The sequence below is a fragment of the Cucurbita pepo genome, chromosome 1, assembly GCF_057944985.1.
Source record: "Cucurbita pepo subsp. pepo isolate OVF chromosome 1, ASM5794498v1, whole genome shotgun sequence".
NCBI lineage: Eukaryota > Viridiplantae > Streptophyta > Magnoliopsida > Cucurbitales > Cucurbitaceae > Cucurbita > Cucurbita pepo.
The window spans coordinates 9,144,806-9,162,036 of record NC_141798.1 but is presented as its reverse complement, the minus strand read 5'-3'; the positions used below and the strand labels follow the sequence as shown (position 1 = coordinate 9,162,036).

At 38.3% G+C, this 17,231-nt stretch overlaps 3 protein-coding genes across 6 annotated transcripts; 2 read left to right on the top strand and 1 right to left on the bottom strand.

The window, feature by feature from the left end:
- Positions 1–274: 274 nt before the first annotated feature.
- LOC111788206 (ATP phosphoribosyltransferase 2, chloroplastic) lies at positions 275–3,370 on the bottom strand. The gene is made up of 11 exons (XM_023668478.2): positions 3,078–3,370; positions 2,924–2,983; positions 2,682–2,795; positions 2,508–2,573; positions 2,299–2,406; positions 2,084–2,167; positions 1,342–1,443; positions 1,097–1,210; positions 939–1,019; positions 700–819; positions 275–603 (listed from the first exon to the last, which is right to left on the bottom strand). Exons 1-11 carry the CDS (start codon positions 3,318–3,320, stop codon positions 508–510), a joined length of 1,188 nt encoding a protein of 395 aa, XP_023524246.2. The 5' UTR covers positions 3,321–3,370; the 3' UTR covers positions 275–507.
- A 1,943-nt stretch (positions 3,371–5,313) lies between these two features.
- Positions 5,314–10,325, top strand: LOC111789305 (putative magnesium transporter NIPA4). 2 transcript variants are annotated; one of them, XM_023670061.2, is made up of 9 exons: positions 5,314–5,863; positions 6,265–6,321; positions 7,334–7,424; positions 7,500–7,660; positions 7,737–7,864; positions 7,948–8,085; positions 9,500–9,592; positions 9,839–9,944; positions 10,030–10,325. In XM_023670061.2, exons 1-9 carry the CDS (start codon positions 5,710–5,712, stop codon positions 10,134–10,136), a joined length of 1,035 nt encoding a protein of 344 aa, XP_023525829.1. In that variant the 5' UTR covers positions 5,314–5,709; the 3' UTR covers positions 10,137–10,325. The 2 variants fall into 2 exon arrangements, with proteins under 2 accessions (XP_023525829.1, XP_023525981.1); XM_023670213.2 differs by lacking the exon at positions 5,314–5,863 and adding an exon at positions 5,888–6,160.
- A 1,105-nt stretch (positions 10,326–11,430) lies between these two features.
- LOC111779180 (etoposide-induced protein) lies at positions 11,431–16,584 on the top strand. 3 transcript variants are annotated; one of them, XM_087126125.1, is made up of 12 exons: positions 11,431–11,708; positions 11,956–12,021; positions 12,850–13,000; positions 13,343–13,395; positions 13,664–13,792; positions 13,895–13,958; positions 14,151–14,215; positions 14,326–14,408; positions 15,237–15,313; positions 15,450–15,565; positions 16,029–16,138; positions 16,253–16,584. In XM_087126125.1, exons 1-11 carry the CDS (start codon positions 11,587–11,589, stop codon positions 16,093–16,095), a joined length of 993 nt encoding a protein of 330 aa, XP_086982251.1. In that variant the 5' UTR covers positions 11,431–11,586; the 3' UTR covers positions 16,096–16,138; positions 16,253–16,584. The 3 variants fall into 3 exon arrangements, with proteins under 3 accessions (XP_086982251.1, XP_023515046.2, XP_023515037.2); XM_023659278.2 differs by having other exon boundaries at positions 11,433–11,708; positions 14,151–14,236; positions 16,259–16,584; XM_023659269.2 differs by having other exon boundaries at positions 11,434–11,708; positions 14,151–14,236.
- The last annotated feature ends 647 nt before the right edge of the window (positions 16,585–17,231 follow it).

Below are 17,231 nucleotides of genomic sequence, written 5' to 3'. Positions count from 1 at the left end.
AGCACACCTAATACTGTATTAGTTCCAACAATTTTTTTTTCCTCTACTTACACATGGGATATAATAATAATTTCTAAATCACTCATATATAACAGGTTAAATAATTTTTTTGAAAAAAACCATTATTTATTTATTATTATTTTTCTTTTAATTTTTTTAAAGGGAATCACTGTAATTTGTTATAAGTATCAAGGCAAAGAAACTGAATACATTTTGTAAATTTTACTTATAAATTGACCTTTTATAGAACATAATAATATCAAAATTGCCCATATGAACTCAAAAATGAAATAAAAACACAATCCTCAATGAAGCCTACACAGCACATTTGTGAGGGCAAAACGTCTAAGAGAAGGCAAATGACACAAAAACAGGATTACACATAAATGACTGCAAGTTTTGGTGGATCTATGGGAGGAAGAGGAAGTGGAAGGTACTCTTTCTAGGGTGGCCAAGAACAGGATGTGCCTTCTACAAACTCAATCACCCAATATACCATTCTACTCACTATAGCCCGAGTTCTTTGAGAAGTTGATTCCATCTCGGAGTTTCTTCGTCGAAAATGTACGTTAACGGAGATATTAGAACCCCGCTTCCTCCGATCTGCAACAATCGGTTCCGTGTGAAAAACACTATAAATGGTCTCGTAATGCATTAAAGAAGAGATGTTGTTCAAGACTTAAAAAGCTAATGACTTACTGCTCTCAGTTGCTTAACCGACTTGTAGAGGAGCTTCTTGGGGACACATATGACAATGGCATAGTAATCAGCTACTGTCTTCCCATCACGTTTGCAGAAAACTGGACTTATAGTAGGGCCCTGCATGAAGAAGATATCAATTATACACAGACGATAGGAATGTGTATTCACTTTCTAAAGCTTTATTCTTTTTCCCCCGTTTTCGATCGGGTGGTGTGTTACGAAAGAATTGCTTTCACCTGCAACCCGGCCAATGATGGTTGACTTAAAACGCGCTCCACAACTTCTTGTTCACTGTTTCCTCTCATATTTGCAGTCACCTGCCAGATAGAGCATGATAATATGAAGCTCAGAAGGAAGAAGAATATTGATTACAAGTCACACCGCAATAACTCACCGCGAACTGATCGACAGCCTTAAGATGTGCTTCCAGTCTTTCAAGAATCTCATGGGTTGTGTCTAGAGCACCTTTTCTTTGAATCAAGGACTTTCGGCTGGCAAGAAGAACAGCCTAAAAAGTATTATATTTGTGGTAAGAAAGCATCTGATATAGATTAAACCTAAAACAACTATCTAATGGCAAGCTTCGCAAAGAAACTCAGTTTTACGAGATTAAACGTCGAAACCAATTTAGAAATTGACCTGGCTTTCCAAAACCACTCCACCTTCAATTTCTTTCAAGTTGTTTTCTTTCAGAGTAGTCCCACTACTTACAAGGTCCAAAATAGCATCAGCTATCCCCATCTGCATTTCAAAGGGCAAAACATTGTGCAAAACTATAGAGGAATACTACCGAGCGGTGAAGGTTATCCAGATTACTATGTCATCTTCAACCAAAGATCTGAAAAGTCCTAGCTGAAAACAATGGGATGATGCATAGAAAATGTATTTTGATCCCTGCTTGAAATGCATTTTAGAAGTTACATTTAGTCCTTAATTGTTCTTCCAGACAACTGAAAGTTGGCCTACAGACCTATTCAACAAGACGATCTTGCATAAGAAAAATGTGAGCGACTTGGGACGAGCATGAAATATATATATTATATAATATATATATATATATATATATATATTCTTGGAACAACTAAAACAAATACTATCATTGCTTGCTTTTTATAAAAGCACTTTTTTGCAGTCGTTTTCGCTCAAGCTATGTATGTACGCGGCCTACAATAATAACATACTTCCAGTAAATGGTTATAGTGAGGACATGCTTTAAGTAAAAGTTTACAATGATAACATGCATTAAGTAAATGGTTACTTCATCCAAAAAAATAACTATTCCCCTGGCAATAGCATCATGCAATGCATAGAAGACATGCATAATGTGGAAATCAGCCACCAATTCGAGACAAAAACGCTGCATTTCAGGAAGAACTATTACCGCAGGGGCAGCTTCTAATGCTCCATCAGCCGTTGAAAAACTCACGTGTTCCAACCCATTTTCTCTGAAAAATTTGGGGCCAAGCTGTGAAAAAGGACATTATTAAGAACTTATCGAATTAGTACTTCATGCAAACTCCAAACTGAAACACTTTTTTCACTTTCGTTAATGAACTTATGCAGTGATATGATGGATAATGCGGCAAAGCATCATACATGAGTAAAGCCAGTAGCAACTCGAAGAGGCTTCTCCTCGGTCCAGTGGGGCATCTGAGATAGATCCCGGATCGAATTGATGTTCTCGAAAATGCCGTATTTGGGTATCTAGTTTGAGAGTATAAGTTGACATTGTCAGAATACAGCAATTAACATATACGGGACATAACAAAATCAACGTTCATGATATGAAGGGAGGAGGAACTTACGGCAAGCGATAATCGGCAATCCCCATATTCAAGGGCCTCATGAACGATGATAAGATCTTCACTACCCTGTGCGAAGAAAATAAAAGTTGTTCTTCATAATGGTTGCAATTACATAAAAACAACATTCAATCTCATTCCACAAAAACAAATATCGTTATATACTGAGACACTCACTTGTCCATATTCGCTCACTGTATCGAGTCCCACAATGCCGAGGTCTAGATCTCCAGATAACAATTTCCGAACGATGTCTTTAGGCCTTTGGAACCAGACTTCCAAGCCCGATATCTGTTAGAAATCAAAATGAATACGTAAATAAGAAGAACAAACAAGAACATACGCAGAATTCTTCACATGAATCGATAGCTAAAAAATCGAAGCGCCTTCATCAAGAGCAGTGAAAAACTAGCAAGTACCTGCGGAATCTTTGCAACATACTGCCGAGGATTGACTTGTTTTACAGACAATTGACAGTCCTGGCAAGCCAGAGAGAATAACAGAATCAAACAACGAGAAGAATTCGCAAGAAAAATGGCAAAAACAAAACAAAAAGGATACAGAAGAAAGCACCTTGAGAAGATCAAGAGTGTCGGATGCCATGCGACCTTTACTGGGCAACCCAAATCGAATCTCGGTTCTCTCAGAGAGCCTCCCGTCCAAGGTTCCATTAAGAGTCTCAACCTGAGTTTGTAAGGAAGAACAAATGAGCGTCGGCTTGGAACGAGCGCGAGAACACGAAGAACGCGAGGTTGTGGAAATGGAAGGAATGGGGAAGCTCGAACAGTGCTGAAAATTCGCTGTCAACGTCCACATCTCTCGCGATTACAAATGGAAGCTTCAGACCTTTGTTGGATGAATAAAACCCTACCAAATAAATAAATAAAATTAATTAATTAATTAATTAAAATAAAAATATATAGGATATTCGCCTTGGAAGTTGCCGAAAGTGGGCACACAGAGTGGCTAAGAGATCTGAGATGCTCTTTGAAAGGTCCATTTTGCCCCCGTTTCAAGGGGCAACACTGTCCAAACATTTTTTTACAAAGACGGTAAAAATCTATTTAATAGTTGTGTTTTAAAGTTGCGAGAATGACGGATATATTTAACACCCACCGGTCGAGCAGGGACCAAAGTCGGCCTTAGTGATTCGATGGTGCCAAGTGGAAGAGTTGTTGCTCAATGGATAAAAGTTACTCTAGGAATAACAGGTTGATCTTCTCCAAGAGCTCACATTGACAACCTCGATGTCGGCTCTTCGCCACCTGGGGCTATAGTATGTTCCAAGGGTTCGGCTGTTTGCCCATTAAAACGATACGTGAGCTGGGTTTAAACGTCGTGAGACAGTTCGATCCATATCTAGTATGGGCGTTAGAGCATTGAGAGGACTTTTCCCTAATACAAGAGGACCGAGAAAGATGCATCTCTGGTGTACCAGTCATCGTGCCCATAGTAAACATTGAGTAGCCAAGTGCAAAGTCAGCATCTAAGTAGTAAGCCCACTCTAAGATGGGGTCGGAACAAACAATATGTACTAGTGATGAGTTTTGCCTATTTACACTTATATTTTTAAAAAAATATATACTTTTTTTCATTTCACTCTCTCTCTCGTCTCTCCGGTAGAGATATCCACGAAGTCAGATTTAAAAAGTCTATTTTGCCCCTCTTTGGTAAGTAACTTTTATTGTATTTTGAAAAAAAAATTGTTTTTTACCGTTTTACTCCTTGTCTTTGAGTAGACATGTCAGCTAGGTTGAGACTAAGGAAGTTTTTTTTTTTTTTTTTTTTTTTTTGTTGACTCCTCTTATTTTAACTTTTATCTCGGTAAAATTTGTCATGTATTATGGTAGAAATTGGGTCAAACACTCCAAGCTTAATTACCTTCTTTGATTATTCAGCGATTTTTATTTTTTACAACAAACCCACGTGGAAATTGGATGCTGAGTCACCAAGCTGCTGCCGCCCAACGAAGAGAGTTTCCAATTTGGCAAATTCTACGTTTTTCTGTTTTTTTTTTTTCTAAATTCATAAATGTGAAACTACGAAAATACCCCCCTTGTTTTGAAACTTCCTTTTTTTCATTTTTATTTTTAATTTTTGCACATTGCCATTTGAATTTTACAATTAAAAAAAAAAAAACTATTATCTCTCTCCATTTTTTAAATTTATAATAAAATTAAAATTTTTTATTTGTTATTAGTTTTAAGACAAATATACATATTAATATAATTAAAAAAGATATATCGAAGATCGTTGACCTTTCAATACAAATACGACCATTCACATAAAAGAAGAGAATAAATACTTTTGTCTCTTCTATTTTTCGAGGGTCTTATAGGAGGGGAAGATCCAAGTGCATCCCTCAAAATCTTCTACAGGATCACGAGTGGAACGATAAGCAAGGGTAGGAAGACTACGAGCTCCACAACAAAAGCCAAGTGAGTTCCTGACTCACCTCTCCGACCAAATCTTGATTAGTCAAGCTTGAAAGCCGTTGACAAACACAAGCAAATTTAATATGCATCGGTGATACTCAATTTTAAAAATTTATCACATTTTAAATGAATACATAATAAATATCAATGATGTCGTAAATATTTGATATTTAAATTTTATAAGATTTTAGTTATTAATGTAACAAATTAATACCGGAAATGATTATTATTTAATTAATTTAGATAATAAATTAATTTGTTACATTTTAACCTTAAAATAATTTTGTTTAGATTTTGTGACTGTTGTGCTGACTGGACGAACTGTGTGTAGACCCAAATTGGATAGCGAGACGACCTCTTCCAACTCTGAGTCCGAGTCCAAGTGCGAGTAGCAGAGTCCACAATTTTTGAAAAAAATCTCTCCGTCTCTCTCTCTCTCTCTCTCCCCCTCTCTCTCCGCCTTCACGGCCTTCCGATCCAATCCAAGCACCGGCCCAGCTGTATCCAGCTTCCCTCCCCCACCGGGGCCTCTCTAAGAACCGCCGACACAATCAAAAGCTTCAGCAACCTCCTCGTAATTCCCACCGCCGCTCTTCTTTTCAATCTTTCGCTCCATCCATGTTCAAATCTTCCCTTTCGAGTTAAACCCATTTCTATATTTGTTAGTGGGTTACCGACGGTTTCTAACCCCCTCCTCTTTGCGCCTGCGATGAACTAGGCTCCGATTGGTTCGTTGATTCCTTAAGCTAATTTCCCCCATTTTCGCAGCCATGGCCGCCGAGGCTCCGAGTTGGCACGAGGGTATGTCCTCGGATAATATCAAAGGCCTCGTTCTTGCGCTTTCTTCCAGCTTCTTCATCGGTGGGAGCTTCATTGTCAAGAAGAAGGGGTTGAAGAAGGCCGGAGCGTCTGGAATCAGTGCAGGTATGCTTCTCCGGCTATTGTAAGATGATTAAATTTATTCCCCTGATTCGTTTGAGATCGATTTCTGTTCTTTGTTTAAGATTCAATTATGTTTTGATTGGATATGGAAATTTTGGTGTCGATTTAATGCCCTTTCCATTATGGATTGGCGTCCAACGATGCTCTGCTGTCTCGAGTTATTAGAGATTTGTCTATATTGATCCGCATCCAATGAATTGGTACCGGAAATGAAACAGTTCGAGGTCATTAACACCAGTTTCTTTCTAAATTATGCGGCAACGAGTGAAATCTAAGGGGGTATCATTAAATCTAGTAACACCTTCCCACTGTTCTAACACATTGACACCAGTTGATTGATTTCTTTTACTTTTGTGATAAATTTGCTTATTGATTCCTTACAGGAGCGGGCGGATTTACTTACTTATACGAGCCATTGTGGTGGTTGGGCATGATAACAAGTGAGTTTCAAACACTCTTTGGGGTTGTTCATTGATGTTTGTGATATCAATTGCAACTGTACCGATATTTCGATTTGGCTAAAGCATGTTGAAAAAACTGAACTGAACTGTACTCTGAAACTTGCAGAAGCATTGCTTCTTGAAAGTTCCTTTGATTATCTAGTTGTGAGATCTCACATCGATTGGAGAGGGGAACGAAACATTCTTTATAAGGGTGTGGAAACCTCTCCCTTGCAGACGTGTTTTAAAAACCTTGAGGGGAAGCCTGAAAGAGAAAATCCAAAGAGGACAATGTTTGCTAGGGGTGGACTTGGGTTGTTACAAATAGTATCCGAGCTAGACATCGGGCGGTATGCTAGCGAGGACGCTGGGCTCCGAAGGGGGGTGGATTGTGAGATCTCACATAGATTGGAGAGGGGAACAAAGCATTCTTTATAAGGGTGTGGAAGCCTCTCCCTAGCCGACACGTTTTAAAAACCTTGAGGGGAAGCCTGAAAGGGAAAGCCCAAAGAAGACAATATCTGCAAGCGGTGGGCTTGGGATGTTACAAATGGTATCAAACCCAAACACCGGGTGGTGTGCCAGCGAGGACGCTAGGACTCGAAGTGGGGTGGATTGTGAGATCCCATATCGATTAGAGAAAGGAACGAAACATTCTTTATAAGGGTGTGAAAACCTCTCCCTAGCATACACGTTTTAAAAACCTTGAGGGGAAGCCCAAAAGGGAAAGCCCAAAGAGGACAATATCTGCTAGTGGTAGGCTTGGACCGTTACACTGGTGTTCTCTGTGCATAAAATATGTCACATCTTCAATGATAAACATGGATTCAAATCGTGATGAATCTCTTTGATATCAGTTGGGTCATTATGGATTTTACCACAGTTCTAAGTTTCAAAACCAAGCTATTTTTATGTACTAATCATCAACCAAAACGAGTTCTTCATAGTTATGTGGCTTTAGATGACCAGTGAATTTGGAGTTAGATCTGATTGATCACTATCATTTTAACAGTGATTGTTGGAGAAATTGCTAATTTCGTGGCGTACGCATTTGCACCCGCCTTACTAGTCACTCCTCTCGGAGCTCTCAGCATAATAATCAGGCATGCCTCAAAGATTGCTCAAACCAAAGTTTAAATTTGTTGAATTCACTGCTGATTCTTGATCTCTTCCTTCAGTGCTGTTCTTGCTCATATCATTTTACGAGAGAAGCTACATATTTTTGGAGTTCTTGGTTGTGTTCTATGTGTCGTTGGCTCCACGGCCATCGTTCTTCACGCTCCCCAAGAGCGTGAAATAGAATCCGTGACAGAACTTTGGCAAATGGCAATGGAGCCGGGTACGAAGCATTTTCAGTATATTCTTTTGTTTTTCTCAGTCTCGTGCTTACAACAGTGAACTCTTTTTCATGGCAGCCTTTCTTTTGTATGCGACTCTGGTCATAACCTGTGCAATTATACTTATATTCCACTTTATACCTCAATATGGCCAGACACACATAATGGTTTATATTGGAGTTTGTTCCCTTTTAGGCTCTTTATCTGTAAGTATGCTATGTTCATTATGAACTGCTCATTGTGTTTTCTTTCCTTTACACGCTTAGGAAATAATTAGTGTTCCATGTAGGTTATGGGTGTTAAAGCTCTTGGAATTGCCATGAAGTTGACACTATCTGGAGTCAATCAGCTCGTTTATCCCCAAACTTGGATTTTTGCTATAATTGTAGCTACATTTTTGCTTACTCAGCTGAATTATCTGAACAAGGTAAGTGAGCATTTTTGTTTATGTTCTTTTTCGAGCTTTGCTTTCTCCTCTTTTCTACTACCATCTTCGAGAGATTCTGTGAGATCTCACATTGGTTGGAGAGGGGAACGAAGCATTCCTTGTAAGGGTGTGGAAACCTTTACCTAGTAGATGCATTTTAAAACCATGAGGCTAACGGCGATATGTAATGGGCCAAAGCGGACAATATGTGCTAGCGGTGGGCTTGGATCGTTATAGACACCGGGTGGTGTGCCAGCGAGAACGCTGGGTCCCAAGGGGGTGGATTGTGTGATCCCACATCGGTTGGAGAGGGGAACGAAGCATTCCTTGTAAGGGTGTGGAAACCTTTACCTAGTAGATGCATTTTAAAACCATGAGGCTAACGACGATATGTAATGGGCCAAAGCGGACAATATGTGCTAGCGGTGGGCTTGGATCGTTATAGACACCGGGTGGTGTGCCAGCGAGAACGCTGGGTCCCAAGGGGGTGGATTGTGTGATCCCACATCGGTTGGAGAGGGGAACGAAGCATTCCTTGTAAGGGTGTGGAAACCTTTACCTAGTAGATGCATTTTAAAACCATGAGGCTGACGGTGATATGTAATGGGCCAAAGCGGACAATATGTGCTAGCGGTGGGCTTTGATCGTTATAGACACCGGGTGGTGTGCCAGCGAGAACGCTGGGTCCCAAGGGGGTGGATTGTATGATCCCACATCGGTTGGAGAGGGGAACGAAGCATTCCTTGTAAGAGTGTGGAAACCTTTACCTAGTAGATGCATTTTAAATCCATGAGGCTGATGGCGATACGTAACGGGTCAAGTAGACAATATCTGCTAGTGTTGGACTTGGATCGTTATAAACACCGGACGGTGTGCCAGCAAGGACGCTAGGTCCCAAGGGGGTGGATTGTGTGATCCCATCGGTTGGAGAGGAGGACGAAACATTCCTTATAAGGGTGTGGAAACTTCTCCCTAGTAAACACATTTTAAAACCGTGAGGCTAACAATGATATGTAATGGGCCAAAGTGGACAATATCTACTAGCGGTGGGCTTAGGCTGTTACAAATGGTATCAGAGCCAGACACCGGGTGATGTGCCACCGAGGACACTGGGCCCCAAGGAGGGCGGATTGTGAGATCCCACATCGGTTGGAGAGGGGAACAAAATATTCCTTATAAGGGTGTTGGAAACCTCTCCCTAGTAGATGCATTTTAAAATCGTGAGGCTGACTGCGATACGTAACGGGTTAAAGCGAATAATATCGGCTAGCGGTGGGCTAGGAAGTTACAGATCCATGCAACTTATGGTCAATTCAACTTGAAAGCTAGTGTACCTCTTTCGATCCGATAATTTAACACGAAAAATAAGTTATTCATCAAGACTCCTATGATACTTTTTTCCTCCTCATTGCAGGCGCTTGATACCTTCAACACTGCTGTTGTGTCTCCCATATACTACGTGATGTTCACATCCCTGACCATTTTGGCAAGTGTTATCATGTTTAAGGTATATTCATGTTTCTCAACGAGAACGAGTGGGATTGTTTGAAATGACGTTCTAAATGCTTTAGAAAACGTTCCAAGTACAAAATACATGTTTTTGATTGATTCATGTTCCATAATGAGCTCACGGTTCAAATATATGCAAATCTAACAAGTATACGACATATCTAGAACGGTCTTTCGACTTATACAACTGCTGGTTGCAGATATCAATACTGAGATGGTAACAAAAATTGCTATTCATTTTCAGGATTGGGATAGGCAGAGCCCAACACAAGTGATCACAGAATTGTGTGGCTTTGTGACTATTCTTTCAGGGACCTTTCTTCTTCACAAAACAAAGGACATGGTTGATGGTAAGCTCTTATGGCTCTTATCCACTGCGTTTTAGTTGACCCTGTCGACTGCTTTTACGTACGTTCGGTTTTCAAATTCTAACAGGCGTACCGACGTCATTGCCAATACGACTTCCCAAGCACGTGGAGGAGGACGGATATAATGGTTTGGAAGGCATACCTCTAAGACGGCAAGAATCCATGAGGTCTTGAGCCTTCTCAATTGGATCATATTCTTTGAGAAAAACTGGTATAGAAGTGGGGAATGCTTTCGTTTTGGTTCTCTTTCCCTACGTCTATGCAGTTTCAGCACTTACATTGTTCATACAAATTCTGTCCCCTTATATGAACAGGACTGTAATTTTACAACCATTATTTACAAATGGACTAATTTGAGAAACACCAACCAAATCTCATATAGTATGGATCGTATGGCCCCACCCCGAGCTTCTTTTGAACGAGGAATCTCAATTCGAGAAGCAAGTAGCGTCGAACTCGTCAAACTCAAAAACTAGACAAACCCAACTCGAATTGGAAGGATTGGGTTAAGTTATTTTTCTAGACAGATCGAGTTCAAGGAAAAAAATTTTGGGTCACATTGCATGCTCAGGCATGTCGCGTTGCTACTCGTATTCGCACGCCATTGTGCTGCTTCACTTGCCATGCTGGTTTTGGTCTTGATTGTCGCTGTCGCATCGTATGCCCATGTCATGCCACATTGCATTGCTCTTCATAGTTGCATGCATCACACCCCTCGCTTGCACTTGCAACGTCCCATGCTTGCTTGCCGCTCGCTTGCCATGCTGGTCTTGGTCTCGATTGTTGCTGTCGCATTGTATGCCCATGCCATGCCACATTGCAATGCTCTTCATAGTTGCACGCATCACACCGGTCGCTTGCACTTGTAACGTCACATGCCTACTCTCAATCTTGCACACTGCTCCGTCGCCGCACGCCCAACCAATATAGAGGATTGTATTAGGTTATGAAATAATTTTGGCTTACTCTGGTTACCAACCCAACCAACTTCAAAATTTTGGGTTGGTCCAAAAAATTTCTCCTACCTGATTGCCATGTGGATAATTGAATCATCTACACCGAGATGAATTGATCTGTTATTCACTAATTTATGCTTAGATTGTGCTATAAGTTATAGCTTCATAATAATTGGAATATAAATTAGTTGGTTCGTGTTGACTTTTTTTTGTCCTAACGAATGAAATTATTCTTTTTTTTCTCCAGAAAATTCAATATACATAAAAAAAAAAATAATAATAATAAAAAACTAATTAATATTGAAAAAAAAAAGAGATTAAATTTGAATTTTTATTTAAAATATCCTAACAAATTAGTGATTTTCCAAGGATTTCGCTAAAGTAAATAAGGATATTATTTGATAGAAACAAATTATTAGAGAAATAGTTTAATTCTAAAATATTTTTAAAAACAACTAAAGCCGTCGCGAATGTCCAGTGCAATTCCACGAACGTCGTCGTTTTGGCAGTTACCGTGTCGCGGGTAATCTTATTGTTGCCTTCGATGGAAGCGAACCATAGTCAATCTCGAGTTCTCGACCATCTTCGACCTTGAGGGAGCAGCGATCGAATTGGCTCTCCCTCCCCCAAAACATTTTGGTGTTCCTGATTTTCTCTGCATTTCAACGATGGATTCTGCTGAACCACTGATTAAGGATTTTGGGGAAAAAGCAAGAAGGGCTTCTCAACTATGGCTTGAAGGTTTTATTGACGCCTGTTGTCTTCACCGTGTTGTGATCCTCTGTCGCAGGTGCCATCTCGCGTCTTCCACTTGTACTTTAACTTCATATTTTGATTTTCCATCGCTGAGATTACTGGACGGGAATCTATGAACACTAATTCTTTTGAGTTTTCCCCTTTTTTTGCTTTTAATTGAGTTCAACAAGCTTTCTCAAGGATGTACGAGGGGAAAGAAGAAGGATTTTCTATACTTCTTTACTATGAATTACGCTTCTTTTGTTGTTGTTTTTATAATATCATCTGAAGATGAATTTCAGGTCGAAAAAGCTTTTGATCCGGACGGGTCAGTGTTTTTTATTGAATGGTTTGATCTTCTTAGGAAGGTAATTCTACTCGACCCTCTCTCTCTCTCTTTGCGCATCATTTTCGGGATATAGCATTTACTCTTGTTCCCACTTTTCCGTTTCAAATAAACAGCCAATTTGCCTTTTTTTTTGTCGGCTCTTCTGTTGTGTTTCTGAATTACGCTCTTTAAGAACTTATTAACTAGTAATATGTTGCAAGGAATCCAAATAGGATAGCACGATCTAGTCTATGTTAGGAATATGCATTCTTTCCATCTCCACATTGGGATGAAGCTATCCAATTTGAACTTAATTCAATTTAGGAATTTATAAACTCACAATATTTCTTCCTTTGATTGATATGGAAATTTGCCTGCATCTTTGTCAATCTATGCATATATTGTCTAAAAATTTAATAGGGTTTCGGTTTTACGACGTTGCGGATCATACTTCTCAAAATCATTGAATTTGAACATTTCTCACAATGATGTCGAAAAATAACAACCGTAACTCTGTTTTTTATTCCACATGCTTTAACTCAGTCTTGGATCTAATAAAAACTAAGTTTTGGCTCTTGGGCAGTGGTCTAAGCGAACTGAGTCAAAAACTTACTTCTCGACTCTTTCCTTAAACTCTCCCTCCTTTTCTCTCTTGAGGGTGAGGGGTATCTCCACATTCTTGTGTCTTGTGGACTACGGTTTAGTTTTTTGTAATAGAAATTAATAATATATTTGAGGGACCTTAATTTTCTCAGAGATTGTTTTGACATATCTAGTTTTCATCAGCACTTCCCTGTATCTTTTGTTTCTTAACAAAAAAATGTTAAACAATGAAAAGTCAACTGCTTTCTTGCTTCCTTTTTTGCAGTCTATTGATCCTAAACTCAGTTGTCATCCCAACACTACAATGGATATTACCTGATCAGCAATCAATGATTAGTTCTCACAAGTTGGGCGCATTTGGTGGTGCTTTAAAATTATATTCTTTCTTACGTCATGGACTGATACAACTTTTTTATGTAAGTACATATTTGATGCCATGTTTTTACATGTGGGGTTAATTAAGAAGTTGTTTCTCCGGCATGCATCACAGATTATTTAATTTTTCCAACAGTTTCTGTCAAAATTAATTGGAAAAAGACAAACCACGTTTAAAATTACACTTATAATCTTTTCTTTTTGCGAGTTCAGTAATATTCTTATGGATTATAATATTTCCGTTTGACAGGAGAATTTCTTTGATATTTCAATATGGTTGCATACTATGATTCAATCAAGAACCTTGGATAACATATTTATTTATTTTGTGTTCATCTCAATTTTTTTTACCGACTAATTGTTTTTGTGAATATTGCTTGCAGTTGTTCTGGTTTTATCCAATGTACATTTTCAGCTTCATTCTGAGCAATATCTGGTATTTCTTTCCCTTCTATTTTCACTCGTACTCACACATTTCTTTTATCAATTCTGCCACAAATTTGGTGTAGTAGGTTTCTAATGCTTCGAATTCTTCAAGCCACATAGTTTCATGATTAAGTTTTTATTCAGTTAACGCTTACATTTAAATCTCTGACGTATGTCTGGTAGACTCATACATCCAGATGGAACGGGTTCAACTAGTAGTTTTTGCAAAGTGACCATTTGTTGATCTGAAGTTTCTGAAGAGTTTCTTTCTGGTCCAGGTACAATGATATTGCTAAACATGGCTTTGCTGCAATGGGACAATCTGGGCCAACCGCAGTAGACCCCTCAGGACTAAACGATGGATCTTCCAATGCTGCTCAAACAGGAAAATCAATTGGATTGGGGAGGTATGTTTTTAATTTGGTCATTGGTGATTTCTGAAATGTTCTTTGCTGCTTGTTTGATGCACTTTTTTGCTTGATACTTGTTTAACCTAAAGTTTTTCTCAGGGTTGTAATAGGAATAGGAGAGCAGCTATATTCTCTACTTCTGATCAACTCCTTCTTCCTTGAGGTAATTGCTTTGAAATTTTGTCTTTCCTTGATGCTCTTATATTTGTTTCTTTCTACTTCATTTGGTTGTGTGTGGTTATCTTTCTTTTATTATGAGCATTTGTAGAAGCTGAGTTGCTTATTTGCAGTTATATATAACATTCACATTCTTCTTCTCGTATCCAATGTCTAAATTGTTTTCTGATACATGTAGGTCTATGCTACAGGTTTCTTGCCTTTCGTGGGAAAGACACTCAATTTTATGCTTCTTTCTTGGATGTACGCCTACTATTGTTTTGAGTATGTGGTGCTTTCCCTTATAAGTTATGATGTGCATCGACTATTCACTTGGTGAACTATTCAATTCAATTCAATTCTTTCACTTGTAGGTACAAGTGGAATCTTTCAGAAGTGAGTCTGGATAGAAGGCTGGACTTTTTCGAGTCTAACTGGGCTTTCTTTGCTGGTTTTGGTAGGACTCCATGACTTGATTGATTTATTTAGTTTTAGTTGCTATAGTTTGCTAGTTTCGGTTTTGAATATTAGGAAGGAAAATCTGCTGTTAAATAGTCCAATGCAGCTCCATATGATGTGAAGGTTGATTATAAAGATTAATTTGTTTGTTTTTCAGTGAGATGGCTATTTAGTTAATTTGATAGGAGAAGTACTAAGTTTGTTTGTTATGATTGGAATATTTTAAAGCGATAGATCTAGGATATAGCTCAATTGGTTAAAGCATAAAGTCAAATGTTTGAATCCTCACATCCACATTGTTGAACTAAGAAAAAGAATCATTACAAATTGGTGGTGGGGAGGGTGAGAGAAGAGTTAAGAGTTCTGATATCAAGCTTGGCTCAAGGAGCCAGTTCTCTATTTACCTGAGATTTCATTCGTATGTTACCATCATTTCTGTACAATTCAAGGTTTCTTTATTCTTGGCTTCTCTCACTCCCTAAGTTAAGACAACCACCATTATAGTTCTCAATTGGCATATCTTGGCTCTTGGCAGTTAACATTAACTTCGTGGTAGACAAAATTGTTACTAATGTGAGTAGTGGATCTAGAAGCAAATATCGAGTATTTGATGGTGTTAAATCCTTTCTCATGACAATTTTGCTTTCATTTCATATTTTAGAGTTTTATTTTTATTTCATGTTTGACTTAAGACTCGTGTATTTAATTATTAATTAAAATTTAAGCTCATTTCTATTTTCTTGTTATGGTCACCATAGTTGTGATTTGAAACAATACGTTATACTTCTAAGAAGTTTGAGGCATACCAGTTTAATGGTCTTTCCAGGTAGTCCTTGCGTTCTTGCGATATTTTTCTTCTCACCACTTGTGAGCTATGGAGTAATGGCTATCTTATTTCCACTGGTAAATTGAACCATTTGTCTCCCTCTCTTCACACACACAAACTCATTTCCTTTTAAATTTGTACCGATGTTCTCTTTCCTCAATTACTCACTCCTTACTGTTCTTTTGTTTGGGTTTCATCCCATATGCTTTTTAGTTTGTTCTGACAGCCACGGGCTCAGTTGCCGAGAAGGATATTTATTCACAGAGAACAACTTGGAAATGTGCAGGACTGGGAAGGCTTCCAATTTTCTATGCTGCAAATACATTGTCGTAAGTTGTCTTTCTTCACACTAAACTTGTATTTGCAAAATAGAATAGTTTGCTGAGACTATTCGAATAGCCTTTGGATTTCTGATCCAATAATAATTTTTGTATCTATATAGAATAGAAGTTGACTAAATGTGACAAGGAATGATGTTTTTAACGTTAAGCAAATGCTGCAAAATCTCTCTGGAGTTGTAACGAAAAACAGCAGAGTCTGTCTAAAAAATGGACAAAAGAAAGAAACTCATCTTCACGAAGGTAATAGATAGAGATTTATATAGTGAGGCTGACTTTGTGCTCTGTAGTATAGGAGTACAATAAATTGTAGAGATTGAACCAACGAATGGAAAACCTGAAAAACTTCAATTATGTGATATTTTGAACTTTACTAGATTAGAACTGTCCGTGAAGCAGGGAAACTTTAGTATTGCCTACCAATGTTTTTTCCCCATGTTGATTGGCCTTGTAGGATGCAGCTCTTGACTCTCTTCCCTCATGAATCACAAGAAAAGATGCAGCAAAACAAGGAACTATAACAAGTTCTGGAGTCTGGGTCAATACATAAACGTTTTATGAACAGTAAGCAAAAATTCATTAGCCATTGCCTTCTATTCAGAATATTTCCTGCATGTTCATTTATTATGAAGTATTGCTGCATAATATATCGTCTCTCAATTCTTAATCTATCTGAAGGAGCAGAATCCAAGTGGCTCAAGTCAGATGCTACAAGTGATTCCTCCCTCATCCGTACAGAAACGATACCGTAGGTGAAGATCAACCATAGGTAGATTCATAACCGCAGTTTGTAAGATCGGTTGCTGTGTGAATATCGAATAGGTACGCAATTAATTGGGCGGATAGATAAGAATGTGCAATGCCGAGTGATAATTTTTCTGTAACCTCGTTAAATAATGTAAATAACTTATGTTCAGTAGAAAGATTGTTCCAACTCTTTGCTTCAGTTCAATGTGTGAATTATGTACAATCAAGAATGAACAACTTATAGTGGATAGAGTTGATAAGAATCGTTGTGCAATCTTCTGCCTTGACTTGATGGATTGAGTATACAATTGTTCATAAGTTGGTAGTGAGAAGAAGGTAAATTGATTCTGGGTATAATTAGAAAGCAGAAAAAGGAGTTAATTAAGCTGATTTACATCCTTCAAATCTTTTACATCTGCAGATAGATAGATATGTTGTGTTCATACAATAAAGCTCTGTGAGAAACCGGAAAATGGGGCTGAAGTTGAAAGCAGCAAATGGCAAAAGGTATCAATTTATGAGTTTTTTCCTGTCTGATCAATGAGAAATGGAACACATTTGAATGCTCATACATACATACATACATACATATATTCATTGCAGATTCTCACAAGTAAGAATAAAGTTTTTATTACTCACCTCTCCACTGACTCTAGCTACACCTAACATGAATGTGATTGGTCCACGTAAGCTCCATATTTAATTCTTCCCCACCCCTGCCAGATGTTAGGCTGATGTACTCTGATCCACCATCTCCACTTATTTTAATTATTTTAATATGATTCTAATCGAGTATAGTTTAGTAGATAAAGTCGGGATGAAATCGGTGTTTATAATATCATGAAATTTGCCTGTCTGCGTATTGGGTATTATGATTTGATATAATTATATATTTAGTTGAGAGTGGTTT

Bases quoted from the DNA above. Each gene is read 5' to 3' on its own strand.
- LOC111788206 (XM_023668478.2), bottom strand. From the start codon at position 3,320: ATGTGGACGTTGACAGCGAATTTTCAGCACTGTTCGAGCTTCCCCATT. The intron at 1,444-2,083 runs GTAATAGTTCTT...TTTGAAATGCAG, and splicing joins CATTAGAAGCTGCCCCTGCG to ATGGGGATAGCTGATGCTAT. The intron at 1,211-1,341 runs GTCAATTTCTAA...AATACTTTTTAG, and splicing joins GAGTGGTTTTGGAAAGCCAG to GCTGTTCTTCTTGCCAGCCG.
- LOC111789305 (XM_023670061.2), top strand. From the start codon at position 5,710: ATGGCCGCCGAGGCTCCGAGTTGGCACGAGGGTATGTCCTCGGATAAT. The intron at 5,864-6,264 runs GTATGCTTCTCC...GATTCCTTACAG, and splicing joins AGCGTCTGGAATCAGTGCAG to GAGCGGGCGGATTTACTTAC. The intron at 8,086-9,499 runs GTAAGTGAGCAT...TCCTCATTGCAG, and splicing joins AGCTGAATTATCTGAACAAG to GCGCTTGATACCTTCAACAC.
- LOC111779180 (XM_023659278.2), top strand. From the start codon at position 11,587: ATGGATTCTGCTGAACCACTGATTAAGGATTTTGGGGAAAAAGCAAGA. The intron at 11,709-11,955 runs GTGCCATCTCGC...GATGAATTTCAG, and splicing joins GTTGTGATCCTCTGTCGCAG to GTCGAAAAAGCTTTTGATCC. The intron at 13,959-14,150 runs GTAATTGCTTTG...TGATACATGTAG, and splicing joins TCAACTCCTTCTTCCTTGAG to GTCTATGCTACAGGTTTCTT.